The sequence below is a fragment of the Cetorhinus maximus genome, chromosome 9, assembly GCF_964194155.1.
Source record: "Cetorhinus maximus chromosome 9, sCetMax3.hap1.1, whole genome shotgun sequence".
Classification (NCBI taxonomy): Eukaryota; Metazoa; Chordata; class Chondrichthyes; order Lamniformes; family Cetorhinidae; genus Cetorhinus; species Cetorhinus maximus.
The window spans coordinates 65,051,502-65,066,791 of record NC_135887.1 but is presented as its reverse complement, the minus strand read 5'-3'; the positions used below and the strand labels follow the sequence as shown (position 1 = coordinate 65,066,791).

Genomic DNA, 15,290 nt, shown 5'->3' with positions numbered 1-15,290 from the left:
TTTTTGTTGCACAACATTAGAGTCAGGATTTTTAGGACGGCAGGATTTTCCTTCCCGCCATCCAAAGAGTCCCCTCCAATACTACCTGCCCCACAGTGGTTTCATACACCAAGTGTTAATTGTCAGGAGGTGGGATTTCCGCTCTCACTTGGGAAGAAGTCCCACCTTAGAGAGCTGCCAGTCAATCTGCATTGACTTTTATTCCCACCAGTGGCTTCTGCCCCTTGTTGCTTCTTAGCTCCATCCAAACTGCTTTTAAATATTGATTTTCCTAGCTAAGATCTGTTCTTTCTACTGCCTTTACTCTATCCTTTATTATCAGCTCTAGCACCCCTACCCTTGACTTCAGTCTTTTTCTATTTTGCAAAACATCTCTTAAAAATCCTGGAATATTTACTCTTGGTCATTCTGCATCACAACTCAGTAATGACTATTGGATAAACCCCGTTAATTTTTATCTGCACTATTATCTTTTTTGTTTGGAATACTTCACATTTTCAGATATCCTTAGCATTTTTTTATTTTTTCATGCTGTTAACTTAGTCTCAAATCCCCTAAACCCTCTGTTAACCTCCCTGTCTTTTCCTGTCCTGCTCTTCTTCTTTTTACTCAATCCACAACTTTGCCTTATGCATCCTTGACATTTCTCTGACCGCTTTTGAATTTATACACTCCTGAATCGCAAACGCCCACCTCCCCACCCCCCATCACCCTTCATTAGTTTCAAGTCCTATCTACGCTCTAGTTAATCAGTTTGTCAGGACACTGGTCCGATCTTGATTTAAGTGAAGACTGTCCCAACAGGAAAGCTCCCTCTTTTCTCAAACTAGTGTCTGGACCCAGAGAATCAAAACCCCTGCTTCCCACACAACTCTTTCAGCTATATTTTTGGCCTTGCAATCTTTTTATGTCATTATGCGCACAGGCATTCACTGCTTCTTTTATCCCTGTGGTGTGTTAGGCCTCTACCAGGTTGCTGTGCTCTCGATCCACTGCCCTCCCCTTTTTCTCAACTGTGTCTTGGCTCTCCGCCTCTCTCTCTGTGCTCTCAGACCTCAGCCTCTTCCCTTATGACTGCTGTGTTGTGGGACCTCAGCTGGTCTCATTGTGCTCTCAGGCCTCATTCTGTCCTCTTATTTCAGGTCTCCACCATGCTCTCAATACTCTGAGGCATCAGTTGCACCTCATCACTGCTGTGCTCTCATGCCCCATTTGCTCCTTTTATCTCTGCGTAGGTGTTAGGCCTGTGCCACTCTCACTGTGCTCTCAGTCACACCTCTTATGCCTGCTGTAATGTCAGGCCTCCAGGAGCGTCGCTGTACCCTCGGGGCTCTGCTACTCTCTCCTGTGAATCAATCTCTTAACATATTGAAAACTTTCTGCTTATTCCTAGTGCTATTCTTTGGATTCTGACTTAACCACATTTTAAAATTAAATGTATACAATTCTGATTGTCACTTCTTCCTCTTTAGTTAGCAACCAAGTGTATCTCTGGCTGTGTATGCCCATACGGAATGGTGTTGAATGAGAGAGATCAATGTGTCTACCTTCAAGACTGTCCTTGTGAATTCAGTGGTGTGTACTATCATCCCAGTGAGACGATAGTGAAAGAATGCCAGAAATGGTAAGGACCTGTACATTGTATTTGCATACTGTAAAACTGTTATTATGAAATGAATGCCATTATAGGTAAATTAGTTTCATTAACAATGTAGTAATCTCCTAAACTGGTTATTTAAAAAAAAAACACATAAAAAAATCTAAATTGCCACAAAATGTCCAGCAATAGTTATAATTTCCCCAGGGATTCACCTGATTAGCTAGTATTACTCATGGAGGAAAACCCGGATAAGTGGAATTTCTCTCAAACTCATGATGGCTGATTGTGAGAACCCTTGAGGAAATTCCAGCCATAGTTTCCTTATTTAGATAGTTTCACAACCTCTCTGTACATAGGCCTCATCCCTCAAAATCAAAATCCAGAAGCTGTATTGCTATGCAATCTATAATTGTGAATGATGACACAGCTAATATGGGCTTATAGTTGTGCCAAATGCAGCAATTTGCCTTCTGGATTTTACACAGATTTAATCAATTTTCAATCAATTTGGTATGATGGAAATATCAAACACATTTGAAAGCTTGTGCATGTTTAATTAACTAACACAGTTATTTATAATTTAAGAATTTAGAAAAGTATTGAAAAGAGGTTTGGATATGTTGCAACAATACATAAGGATACCACTATTCTTTGAAAGCATCTATATTTTTAATTTCTTACCTTTCCTTCTACCCTAACTATATTTGGGTTCCCTGTCTTAGAGCAACAAGGCTCACTATTGAGAATATTCTATGTTCCAGGCAATGCTTTCACTGAGGGATCTGAAAGCAGAACAGGCTACTAAGGCTGCTGAAGATGGTATTATCAAGGGTATTCATAGAGATGGGTTTGTACTGGGCAAGCCCTTTACTAAAATATCTAAAACCTCACTAATAACTTATTTGTCCTCCCCGGTAGATGTAAAAAGTCACATGGCACTATTCAAAGAAGAGGGAAGTTCTCCCGGTACCCTGGCCAAGAATAATCATAAAGTTATAGATAAGTTGATGGAAGGATTCATTAGAAATGCTCCATACAGAGAATCTCAGCATGTTTTCAGGAAATGAAGATCATATTTAAACAACCTGGTTAGATTTTTTGAGTAAAGTTGTTGAATGTAGTTCGCTCGTTATGTATCTTGATTTTCCAAAAGAAAGGTTCAGCCCTGTGGGGTTGGTGGGCAGAATTTGGTTTGGATCAGTAAATGATTCCATTAAGATAATTATTAATGGTAGTGCTTTTGCATGGGGAGTCAGGCAGGGCTTGATGTTAAGGCCATTATTCTTCAGCATCTTTAGCAGTGACCTGGACAAAGATGTCAGGTGAACTATCTACAGATTTACGTATGATACAGAAATATGTACAGGTGTAAAGACATTAAATAAGGAAATAGATTGCAGAAAGAAGTAGATGTGATGCGGGAATGTGCCCATACTTGACAGCTGTCTTTTAAATCAATAAAAATAGTTTCCAGTTTCCTGACCGTCCAATGCCTCTACATTTCCATCCTCCACCAGGATGTTCTGTTGTTTTTTTCCTTTAACTACTACTCTCCGTTCATCATCACATCTCTCCGACTGACTGAATTTGTTCTTACAGTGAACAACTTTTTTAAAAATTCATTTATTGCCCATCCCTAGTTGCCCTTGAGAAGGTGGTGGTGACAACAAGCCATCTCAGAGGGCATTTTTAAGAGTCAAGTCAGATCAGATAAGGACAGCAGATTTCCTTCCCTAAAGGAGATTAGTGAAGCAGATGGATTTTTACCTCAAACAATAATGGTTTCAAGGTAATCATTAGACTTTTAATTCCAGATTTTTATTGAATTCAAATTTCACCATCTGCCGTGGCGGGATTCGAACCCGAGTCCCCAGAGCATTACCCTGGCTCTCTGGATTACTAGACCAGTGACAATATCACTATGACATCGCCTCTGCTCTTTTTTAACTCCACTCACTTGCTCCAAATAAAAGGTGCTCCTATGGAAACCTACATAGGCCCTAATTATGCCTGCCTTCCTGTGGGATATGTGGACCATTCTTGGTTCCATTCCTACTCAGGCCCCCTCCCTCACTTCTTTTTCTGGTACATTGATGATCGTATTGGTGCTGTTTCCTGCTCTCACCCTGAACTGGAAAATGTTATCAATTTTCTTCCACTTTCTATTTTTTTCTCTCCTTCACATGAGGAGGTCTTGTGGCACATTGGTAGTGTCCTTACTTCTGAGCCAGAAGCTCCAGTTTTGATTTCCATTCCAGGACTTGATGCCCATGAAATTTATGTTCATAATGTGGCCAAACAGGTTTTATTATCAGTCTCTAAATCCTATGGTAGATGGTAAGAGCGGGAGATTCCCCTGGTCAGCCATGCTTGATGTGGAGTGGTGCCCCTCAAGCTATACCCTCTGTTGACAGGCTGGTGACCTGTTCTAGTAAAATGACATAAGCAAGTGATTCATCTGCCTCATGTACCACTACATGGAATAGGACTAAGTCCAAGTAAGTCTCACCATCGCATGATCCATCTCCAACTCATACCTTCTGTTCCTCAACTTCTCTGTCTCTATTTCTGGTCATTGAATATCAACCAGTACTCACTATAAGCCCAACAACTACCTTCACTGCACTTCCTTACACCCACTTTTAAAAAATTATTTCATTGGATGTGGGTCACTGACAAGGCCAGCATTGGTTGCCTATCCCTAATTGCCCTTGAACTGAGTAGCCTGTAGAGGGTAGTTAGGAGTCAACCACATTGCTGTGGGCCTGGAGTCATATATATGTAGGCCAGACCAGATAAGGAGGGAGGATTTCCTTCCCTAGAGGATATTAGTGAACCAGATGGATTTTTACAACAATCCATGATAGTTGTCATGGTCACCATTACTGAGATTAGCTTTAATATCCAGATTGATTAATTACATTTCAATTTCACTTGTTGTTATGTGGAAATTGAGCCCATGTCCTTGGAGCATTAGTCACTGGATTAATAGTCCAGTGACATATTACCATTAAACCACTCTCAGTCCCTAATGGTCCTGTAAGGATTGTATTCCATTCTCCAATTTCTCTGTCTCATCTGTGCTGATGATGCAACCTTTCAAGCTAATGCTTCTGATTTGTCTTCCTTTTTCCTCAACTGAGGATTTCCCCCCTCCCCCAATGGTGGTTGACAAGGCACTCAACTGTGTCTGTTCCACTTAATGCCCATCTGCGCTCACCTCTTCCCCTTTCTCCCAGAACCATGATAAATTTCCCTTTGTCCTTCCCTTCCACCCACCAGCCTCTGTATTCAGCCATTTCTGCCACCTCCACTGGGATGCTACCACCAAGCACATCTTTCCTTCCCCTCCCCTTTCAACATCCTGAAAGAGCTGTTTCCTCCATGACACCCTGGTCCACTCTTCAATCACTCCGCTACCCCTTCCCTTTACCATTACACCATTCCATACAAACACAGAAATGCAACACCTGTCCTTTTACCTCCTCTCTTCTCACCATCCAAGGAGCTAAACACTCCTTCCAGGTGAAAAAGTGATGTTTACGTGTACTTTCAATTTAGTATACTGTATTTGTTTGGTAGTACAGAACTTAAGTATTGCTGAGAAAAGGAACATGTTGAAGCTTTTTGTCTTCCACTCATCAGGGCACTTTGTAAGAATACCAATATAAAGGGAAAACAACAATTTATACTGTATGAGAAGAGAGTGCTGATTGGTAGAGGCATTTTCATGGAGAATCCACCAATTGATGATGACTGACAGTTAACTGCTGAGCATTGTTTGAAATTTAAACCAGACAGCTTCCCCTGATTGATCAAGGCATTCCCCTGAGGAATGAATCAGCGAATGGCCGTCACTTATTTAGCTGAAACAGGCGCAATGTGTGTACATGTTCTTTCTGTCTGCAAAAAACAGGGCCCTCTGTATTAATATATGTAGCCTCCAGTACACAGAAATGCAGCTCATGCTATTCAACAGCATGTCCCAGTCGCTGTTCACGATGGGACAGGTACAGAGCGCACCCAAAGAGCATGTGCTTGTAAAATTCACAACACAGTGTCCAACATTATATGTGATTCCACGATTGGACAACATTTGCTAAATAATCTTCAGTGTGCGCAGAATTAGGCTGATGATCAATTTAAGATTGTCAGTTGGGCACAAAGTGCGGCACATTTATATGCACTGGAAGCTACATAAATTAATACCCAGGGTCCTGGTCCCTCATATCATGGGATCAATAGAGGCGCTGGAACAGTTTCACTACTGACACCCTAGTGGACTTCTTTACCTCAATGTTCAACTTCTCAAACACTCAGTTGCCAATGTGTTAGCCTTGGCTTCAAGTTAGCACTATCATTTCTGAGTCAGTAGCTTGTGGGTTTAAGCTCTATTATAGAGAGTTTGAGCACATAACCTTGAGGATGTGAAATTAAACCAGGATCCTGTCTGCCCTCTCAGGTAAATGTAAATTACCCCATGGCTCTATTTGAAGAATAGGGAATTCTTCCGATGTACTGCCCAATACCTATTCCTCAACCAAGATCACTAAATTAGATTATTTGATGATCTGCCTCATTGTTGTGAGACCTTGATGTGTGCAAATTGCCTGCCACACTTGCCTATGTTATAGTATTATAACACTTGAAAGGAAAGCCTTAAGTTCTGCACTGCTTTGGGGAATTCTGATGATGTGAGGGAGCTTTATAAATGCATGTTCTTGCTTATATTTCAATAGCCACTCTTCACAAACATCAACTATTCCAGAACTTCCTTCCTGGAAGTGTCACACATGCTAATATGGATCTTCACAAATTACACTGACTCACTGTTCCTCGATGAATTAACTTGAAATTCCTCATCCTTATATTCAAATTTTTCCATTTCTACAGTACAGGCACTCTGAGTCATCTTCACTAGTCTTGCATCTTCTGCTGCTCTGGTTTATTGTTAGCGCCTTCAGTTCTCTGCTCCACCATTAGAGGCCAATTTTTATTACTCTCACCTAAACTAATTTGTCTTACTAAAATCCCCACATCCTTAGAACAATTCTAAAACCCATGTCTTTTGCCAAATCTTGCACCCATTCCCCCACAATTAATTTCATTTTTTTTCCTGCTCATTGTCTGTCTTTGCCTCCTTTGCCATTTCTGGAGAGATTCTTTTTTGTAAGGACTATTATAAATTGCTGTAGAATTAATTTAGGATGATGGTTACCGAAATGTGCTTCATAGTTAATTTGTCCAACTCACTTCCTTTCACAAACTATTGGAGTACAGTGCGTACAGTATCTTTATGCTTCAATGTAGCACGCACTCACTTTTCCAGAACCGCTTTGTCCAATTCAGGATCGCAGGGAATCAAAGCCTATCCGGACTGGCAATGGGCGCTAGGCAGGGTACACCCAGGATGCGACGCCAGTCCATCACAGGGCACACACTCACACACACAGACACACACACTGAGGGGCAATTTACCATAGCCAATCCACCTAACGTCTTTGGACGGTGGGAGGAAACTAGAGAACCCAAAGGAAACCCACACAGACATGAGGAGAATGTGCAAACTCCACACAGACAGACACCCAAGGTCAGAATCGAACCCAGGTCCCTGGAGCTGTGATGCAGCAGCGCTAACCACTACGCCTCAATGTAGCACTGAAACTTAGAAAACATATTTGTGTAAAATGAAAAGTTCCCTCCTCCACTCTCACCTCCAACAATAAGTGTGAGGATCTTATGGACTCCTTTGTCACAAAGATTGAGACCATCTGATCAGCTGCCTCTCTACCTCCCTCTTTTCCCCAACCCACTGTACCAAACTTTCTCTAAGGTTCTTCCCTGTCCTAGCCCTGATATTGTACCTTTCTCTAATTTCTGACCTGTCTCCCGCCATATCCTCTCTAAGTTCATGTTGTTCAAGAGACCCAATTCCTGCTCCCTTCACCCTATTCACACTAAGCCACTGATGGCCAGTTTACTTTCCTCGCTCCCATGTTAGCTGATGTTAGCAGTTCTCTCCCCTTAGGAGCTGTCTCACTCCCCTTCAAATCTGCTGTCATCCCCCTCCTTGGAAAAGTCAGGGCTTATCTTCAACCTCCCTTTCCTTGTCAGTATTCTTGAACATCCTGTTATGCCTCCCTGATCTGTGCCTTTCTTCCCACAACCCCATGACTGATTGTCTCCAATCAGGTTTCTACCCCTGCCTCAATACTTAAATGGCCTTTATCAAAGGCAGAAATGATATCCTGTGCAACTATGATCACAGTAAATTATCTCTTCTCATCCTTCTTGACCTCTCTATAGTCTTCAACATTGATCAACACACCATCCTCCAATGCCTCTTCACTGTTACGCAGCTGAGTGGAACTGCTCTCACCTTATTCCATTCTTGTTTATCCACTCATAGCCAGAGAACTTCCTGCACTGACTTCTCTTTCTGCTCCTTCAACAATACCTTCGGAGTCCCCAGGAGATCTATTCTTGGGCTTCTTCTGTTTCTCATTTGCAGGCTGCCCCTCGATAATATCATCTGAAAGTACAACTCCATGTTCCACCTATACATTGATGACATCCAGCTGTATCTTACCACCACCTCTCTCAAGCCAGCCATTTTCTCTGATTTGTCAAACTGCTTGTTTGTCATCCAATACGAGAAAGACAGAAACTTTTTTCAGCTCAGTATTGTTGTGATAGTAGGAGATAGTAGGAGATTTTAACTTTCCACATATTGACTGGGACTCCCATACTGTAAAAGGGCAGGATGGCTTGGAGTTTGTCAAACGTGTTCAGGAAAGTTTTCTAAATCAATATATAGAGGTACCAACGAGAGAGGATGCAATACTTGATCTCCTATTAGGGAACCAGACAGGTCAGGTGGCAGAAGTATGTATAGGCGAACATTTTGGGTCCAGTGACCACAATGTCATTAGTTTTAAGCTAATTATGGATAAGGATAGGTCTGGTCCTCAAGTTGAGATTCTAAATTGGAGAAAGGCTAATTTTGTGGAAATGAGAAAAGATTTAGGAAGAGTGGATTGGCATAAGTTGTTTTCTGGCAAGGATGTGTTCAGTAAGTGGAAGGCATTCAAAGGCGAAATTTTGAGAGTGCAGAGTTTGCATGTTCCTGTCAGGATTAAAGGCAAAGTTAACAGACATAGGGAACCTTGGTTTTCAAGGGATATTGGCGATCTGGTTAAGAAGAAGAGAGAGGTGTATAGCAGGTATAGGCAACAAGGAGCAAATGAGGTACTTGTAGAGCATAGAAAATGTAAGAAAATACTAAAAAAGGAAATCAGGAAGGCAAAAAGAAGACATGAGGTTGCTTTGGCAGATAATGTGAAGGTAAACCCGAAGGGTTTCTACAAGTATATTAAGAGTAAAAGGATAGTGAGGGACACAATTGGTCCCCTTGAAGATCAGAGTGGTCATCTATGTGTGGAGCCTCACGAGATGGGGGAGATCTTAAACAGTTTTTTTGCATCAGTATTTACTCAGGAAACTGGCATAGTGTATAAGGAAGGAAGGGAAACAAGCAGTAGTTTCATGGAACATATAGAGATTAAAGAGGAGGAGGTGCTTGCTGCCTTACAGTGAATAAAGGTAGATAAATCCCCCGGGCCTGACATGATATTCCCTCGGACCTTGAGGGAGACTAGTGTAGAAATTGCAGGGGCCCTGGCAGAAATATTTAAAACGTCCTTAGCCACGGGTGAGGTGCCGGAGGATTGGAGGGTAGCTCGTGTTGTTCCGTTGTTTAGAAAAGGTTCCAAAAGTAAACCAGGTAATTACAGGCCAGTGAGCCTGACGTCAGTAGTAGGTAAATTATTGGAAGGTGTTCTGAGAGATCGGATATACAATTATTTGGACAGCCAAGGGCTGATTAAGGATAGTTAGCATGGATTTGTGCGTGGTAGGTCGTGTTTAACGAACCTTGTAGAGTTTTTCGAGGAGGTTACCAAGAAAGTAGATGAAGGAAAGGCTGTGGATGTTGTCTACATGGACTTTAGTAAGGCCTTTGACAAGGTCCCACATGGGAGGTTAGTTCAGAAGGTTCAGACACTTGGTATCCATGGAGAGGTTGTAAACTGGATTCGAAATTGGCTGTATGGGAGAAGACAGAGAGTGGTAGTGGATGATTGCTTCTCAGACTGGAGGCCTGTGACTAGTGGTGTGCCTCAAGGATCTGTGCTGGGACCATTGTTGTTTGTTGTCTATATCAATGATTTGGATGATAATGTGGTAAATTGGATCAGCAAGTTTGCTGATGACACTAAGATTGGAAGCATTGTGGACAGCGAGGAAGGCTTTCAAAGCTTGCAGAGGGATCTGGACCAACTGGAAAAATGGGCCAGAAAATGGCAGATGGAATTTAATGCGGAAAAGTGTGAGGTGTTGCATTTTGGAAGGACAAACCAAGGTAGGACATACACAGTAAATGGTAGGGCACTGAAGAGTGCGGAGGAACAAAGGGATCTGGGAGTTCAGATACATAATTCCCTGAAAGTAGACAGGGTTGTAAAGAAAGCTTTTGGCATACTGGCCTTCATAAATCAAAGTATTGAGTTTAGGAGTTGGGATGTTATGTTGAGGTTGTATAAGACATTGGTGAGGCCAACTTTGGAGTATTGTGTGCAGTTCTGGTCGCCTAACTACAGAAAGTATATCAGTAAGATTGAGAGAGTGCAGAGAAGGTTTACTAGGATGTTGCCGGTTCTTAAGGAGTTGAGTTACAGGGAAAGATTAAACAGGTTAGGACTTTATTCCTTGGAGCGTAGAGGTATGAGGGGAGATTTGATAGAAGTTTACAAAATTATGAGGGGTATAGACAGAGTAAATGCGAGTAGGCTCTTTCCACTTAGATTAGGAGAGATAAACACAAGAGGACATGGCTTTAGGGTGAAAGGGGAAAGGTTTAGGGGGAACATTAGGGGGAACTTCTTCACTCAGAGAGTGGTGAGAGTGTGGAACGAGCTACCATCTGACGTGGTAAATGTGGGCTCACTCTTAAGTTTTAAGAATAAATTGGATAGATACATGGATGGGAGAGGTCTGGAGGGTTATTGACAAGGTGCAGGTCAATGGGACTAGCAGAATAATATTTCGGCACAGACTAGAAGGGCCGAATGGCCTGTTTTCTGTGCTGTAGTGTTCTATGGTTCTATGATTCTATTGGGCAGCCCGAAACCATTGTGTTGATCCCTGTCACAAATTTCACTCCCTAGCCACTGACTCTATCCAACTGTCTGACAATTGTCTGAGGCAGAACAAGATCGTTTGCAACCTTGGCGTTGTATTTAATACCCAGTTAACTTTCCAACCACATATTCACTTCATCACCAAGACTGCCTAACTCCACCTCTGCACATCGCCTGACTCTAACCCTGCCTTAACCCACCTGCTGCTGAAACTCTAATCCATGCCTTTGTTACCACTTGACTTTATGAATGCTCTCCTAGCCAGCCTTCCATCTTGTACCCTAATAAAATTAAACTCATCTGAAACTCTGTTGCCAGTATCCTAATTTGCACTAAGTCCCATTCATCCAATACTTCGTGCTCATTGACCTACTTTGGCTCCCAGTCCAGCAAAGCCACAGGTTTAAATTTTTCATTCTTGTTTTAAAATCTGTCCATAGCCTCACTTCTCCCTACCTCTTCCAACCCTATAATTCGTTCTCTACCTTCCTTCATCTCAGTCCTTTATTTGAGTATCTATGAATTTTAATAATCTCACCATTAGCACCATTAGCAATTCATCTTCCTGGACCCTAAGCTTTGAATTTCCCTCCCTAAACCTTTGCCGTTCCCTCTTTTAAGATGCTCCTTTAAACCAACATCTTTGACCAAATGTTTGATCATCTGTCCTGATAGCTCCTCTGAGGCTTGTCAAATTTTGATTTATAATCCACTTGGGAAGCACCTTGAGTTGCTTTACCATGTTAAAGGCACTATTGAGATGCAAGTTGTTGTTATAATTCTATTTTTACAATTTGGAAATGCAAAGTTACAATGTTTGGGTATTCAGAATTCTTTTGAGTAGCTGTATAAAATCTCAATTTAATCTCTCCAACATTTTGTATTTGAATAGTATCTGCATTAGAGGTAAATGGGAATGCACAGGAGATGCAAAGTGTCCTTCAACCTGCACAGTTCATGGAGAAGGGCATATTACTACATTTGATGGAAAGCAGTATGTATTTGATGGCAGTTGTGAATATACTTTAGTTCAGGTAATGATCAAAATACTCTCTATGAACCTTTTATGTTATACATTCAGTTATCTGTGTGCATGCACTCTAATTTTTGTCTCTTAACTAATATGTGCAATTTGTTTATTTAGGATGCTTGTTCTGTTAATTCCAAACAGCCGACATTCAAAATAGTCTCAGAAAATATTATTTGTGGTAAAACAGGAGTAGTCTGTACTAAATCCATAAAGATCTACTTTAAGGTAAGGAAGTTCAGTGATGAATTACATTTTCAGTCATTTCAATTCCTGTAAGTAGCTCTGGTGACAGCAGCTTTGTAAAGCAACTTTTCCCATTTTTTTTATTCTTTCATGGGATGAGTGTTGCTGGAAAGACCAGCATTTGTTGCCCATCCCTAATTGCCCTTGAGAAGGTAATTAATTCCTTTGTTTATTATCTGTTTGTTGCATTTACTTTTGCACATCTTGGAGCCTTAATGTTGATATTGTTCAAAACTGACTAAAAGTCTAGATTTCAGCTCTACTATGATTCTGTCGAAATATCAGAATGATATAAATTAAATAAATCAAATTATGGTAATTAAATGGGATTTGGGGTTACAAGTTCTGGTGTACTAAGGTATACTCAGGGATGAACATATTTTATTTTACATTATAACAGCAAAATACTGCAGATACTGGAAATCTGAAACAAAAACAGAAAATTCTGGAAATGCTCAGCCATTCAGGCAGCATCTGTGGAGAGACAGAGACAGAGTTAATGGCCCAGATTTTCGCTCCCTAGATGGGTGAGCAGAGTTGGGAAATTTTCCAACTTGCCAACCCGCCCTGGGAAAAACTGCCTGAGTGACAAGATTATCGATCTGGGACGCAGGTGTGTCCTGGAGTCAGGTCCACTGCCCTCAAACAGATTGGAGGCAGCCACTGGGCCTGCTGAGTACTGAGGCAGACTGGTTAAAAGGTCTGCCTCAGTGCTCTGGGACTTCTGTAATAGAAGCAGTTTGGCTCTCTAGCCTTCACCCCTCACACCCACTCACCCCACTACTCCCCATGCCCCATCCATACCAACTTATTCCAAACCATTTTCCAAACCATGCACCCACCCACTCCCTATGGCCCCTCATACCCTTTGTGCCATCCCATGTCCCTATACCAATGTCCCTATACCTATCTTCCATGCCCACTCATATCCTTCATGCCCTCTGACCACCTCTCATGGTCCCTTATAGCCTCTATTCCAATGTAATGCCAATTAATGCCAAACCATGCCCCCCACTACCCTTTCCCTTACATTCTCCATGCTAACTTACTCAGTATTCACCAGGGAAGACCTCAGAATCCATGCTGATATGAAACAAAATAAAGTTATAAATACCTATTATGGACTTCACTAAATAAAAACAAAACAGTCATTGATAAAGGCCCAATCAATACATTTAAATCCCCTCAAGTACTTAATCCTTTGTAAAAACAAAAAAATTGTATTCATAACCCTACATCAAAGATAGCTAACCCATTAATAAACTCATTGAGCTGTTAATCAAACTGAACTTAGACCCCCACCCCCCCCCCCCACACCCCACCCCACCACTGTGATAATGATAGGTTGTGAAAGCAATAATATTAATATAACGATAGCCCTTAGAGTTATGTTAACAAAAGCTGCAAGCATGGATTTCTTTTCAATTTAGAGACAAAGCAGGCTAGGTTTTTTTCCCTTGTTAAAATTTAACGAGCAGGGGATTTCACTAACTTGACAGTTTGACAATTCTACAGACCTTATGCACCTTTTTATGAGCATTCACATCTATGCTTAAAAATGGTAAGTGTCATACTGTAAGAAATAGACCTCACTCCAGCAAAAACTCAGTGCTGAGTTCAATTGGCCATGCTGCATTCATGTTTTCCCCATATGTGAATCCTGCCCCTTTTTTACATACTGGCAAAGATAGGATCAGTGACGGCACTTCCGGAGCCAGGGTACCAGCAACAATTTGGATAAAGTGAGGACTGTCCATGACTTCATGAAAATCCGGACATTTCAGGTTGATGACATTTCATCAGAACAAAGAAAGCTCATCAAACTGAAATGTTAACTCTGTTTCTCTCTGTGTATTTTATGTTATCATTACATTATCATTTTAAATTTTTCTGTACAAATTAGACAAAATGGGTTATCAGGATTACAGGTGAGCATATATATAACCACAACTAACTGAGCTGACCAAGCCTTCAAGGATATAACCTCCAAACTGGGCCTGGAGAAGATGGTCAGAGAACCAGCACAAGGGAAAAAATCTACTTGACCTCATTTTCACCAGTCTATCACTGATGCGTCTGTGTATGACACTATTGGTAGGAGTGACCATGGCACGGTCCTCACGGAGACGAAGATCTGATTTCAAACTGAGGAAACTCTACATCATGTATACAGTTATATTCAAACTGCTCAGATAATAAATCAGTCTATATCTGCATTCAGAAAGACCTGGACAACACTCACACTTGGACTGATGGGTGGCAAGTAACATTTTCACCACAGGAGTGACAGGCAACATATCCAACTGGAGGAGCCTAACCACCTTCACTTGACATTCAACAGCAGTACCATTGCCAAATCCCCCACTATCAGCATCCTGTGGTCAGCATTTAATGGACCAGCCAAATAAATATGTTTGTATTCAGGGTGTCTTATCAACAACATCAGTTGTATGCCTGGGTGGCAAGTCTATCCTTATATCCTATCCTGGTGTAAGAGTGCAGACTGGTCCTGTACTTAAGACGAACTATTGTGAAAAGAAGAATTTGCTTTTGAATCGAATTCCTCAAAGTGTGTGCAATGGGGTGTTCATTTAATTACTTTCAAAGTTTGATTACTACTGCACAAAACAAGATACACAAATACATATAGAATGCATGACTGTATTGGTTGAGGATTACCAGAACTATCTTTGAAAAATGCATCATCTGATTATTTTTTGTGTCTATTTGCACAAGCAAATGTTGCAGCATTCCCTCAGTATTTCATTCACATCTTGGAGTGGGACTTGAACCCAAAACTTTTTAAGTCATAGGTAGAAGCAGTAGCAGTGGAACTGAGCCAAGGTGGTAGATACTTGTGAGCTGCCATCATTGATACATTTCTTGATGCATTTCTGTGTTGTTTTCCTACAGTTTGTCTTCAGCTCCATTCATAGGGTTGAATGGAGAATGGCCGTGCTCAGTGCTGCGTGTTTGCACTGGAGTACTGCTTTGGGTGCATTAGAGTGCTTTAGTTGGTGTTTGGTGAGTGTTCAATGAAGAGGAGAAGGAGGTGCTTCTTTCTTTTTCTATCTTTCATCAGCCTCCACTAGCTAGCTTTTACTTGGTTACAGAGAAAGGCACTGAATATCATAGGAGCCCATAAAGCAGCAGAGAGGGAGAACCAGGGGTTTACAGATAAAGTCTTAAAGTGATGTCAGGAGTCCCATAGGTTGATTGG

General features: G+C 41.4%; 1 protein-coding gene across 1 annotated transcript in view; it reads left to right on the top strand.

Moving 5' to 3' along the window:
* Positions 1 to 15,290, top strand: part of LOC144685059 (mucin-6-like) — a 264,923-nt gene that overhangs the window by 149,117 nt on the left and 100,516 nt on the right. The window contains exons 16-17 of the mRNA XM_078549593.1: positions 11,690 to 11,831; positions 11,942 to 12,052. Coding sequence (XP_078405719.1) covers positions 11,690 to 11,831; positions 11,942 to 12,052 — 253 coding nt within the window. The remainder of the gene's footprint in view (positions 1 to 11,689; positions 11,832 to 11,941; positions 12,053 to 15,290) is intronic.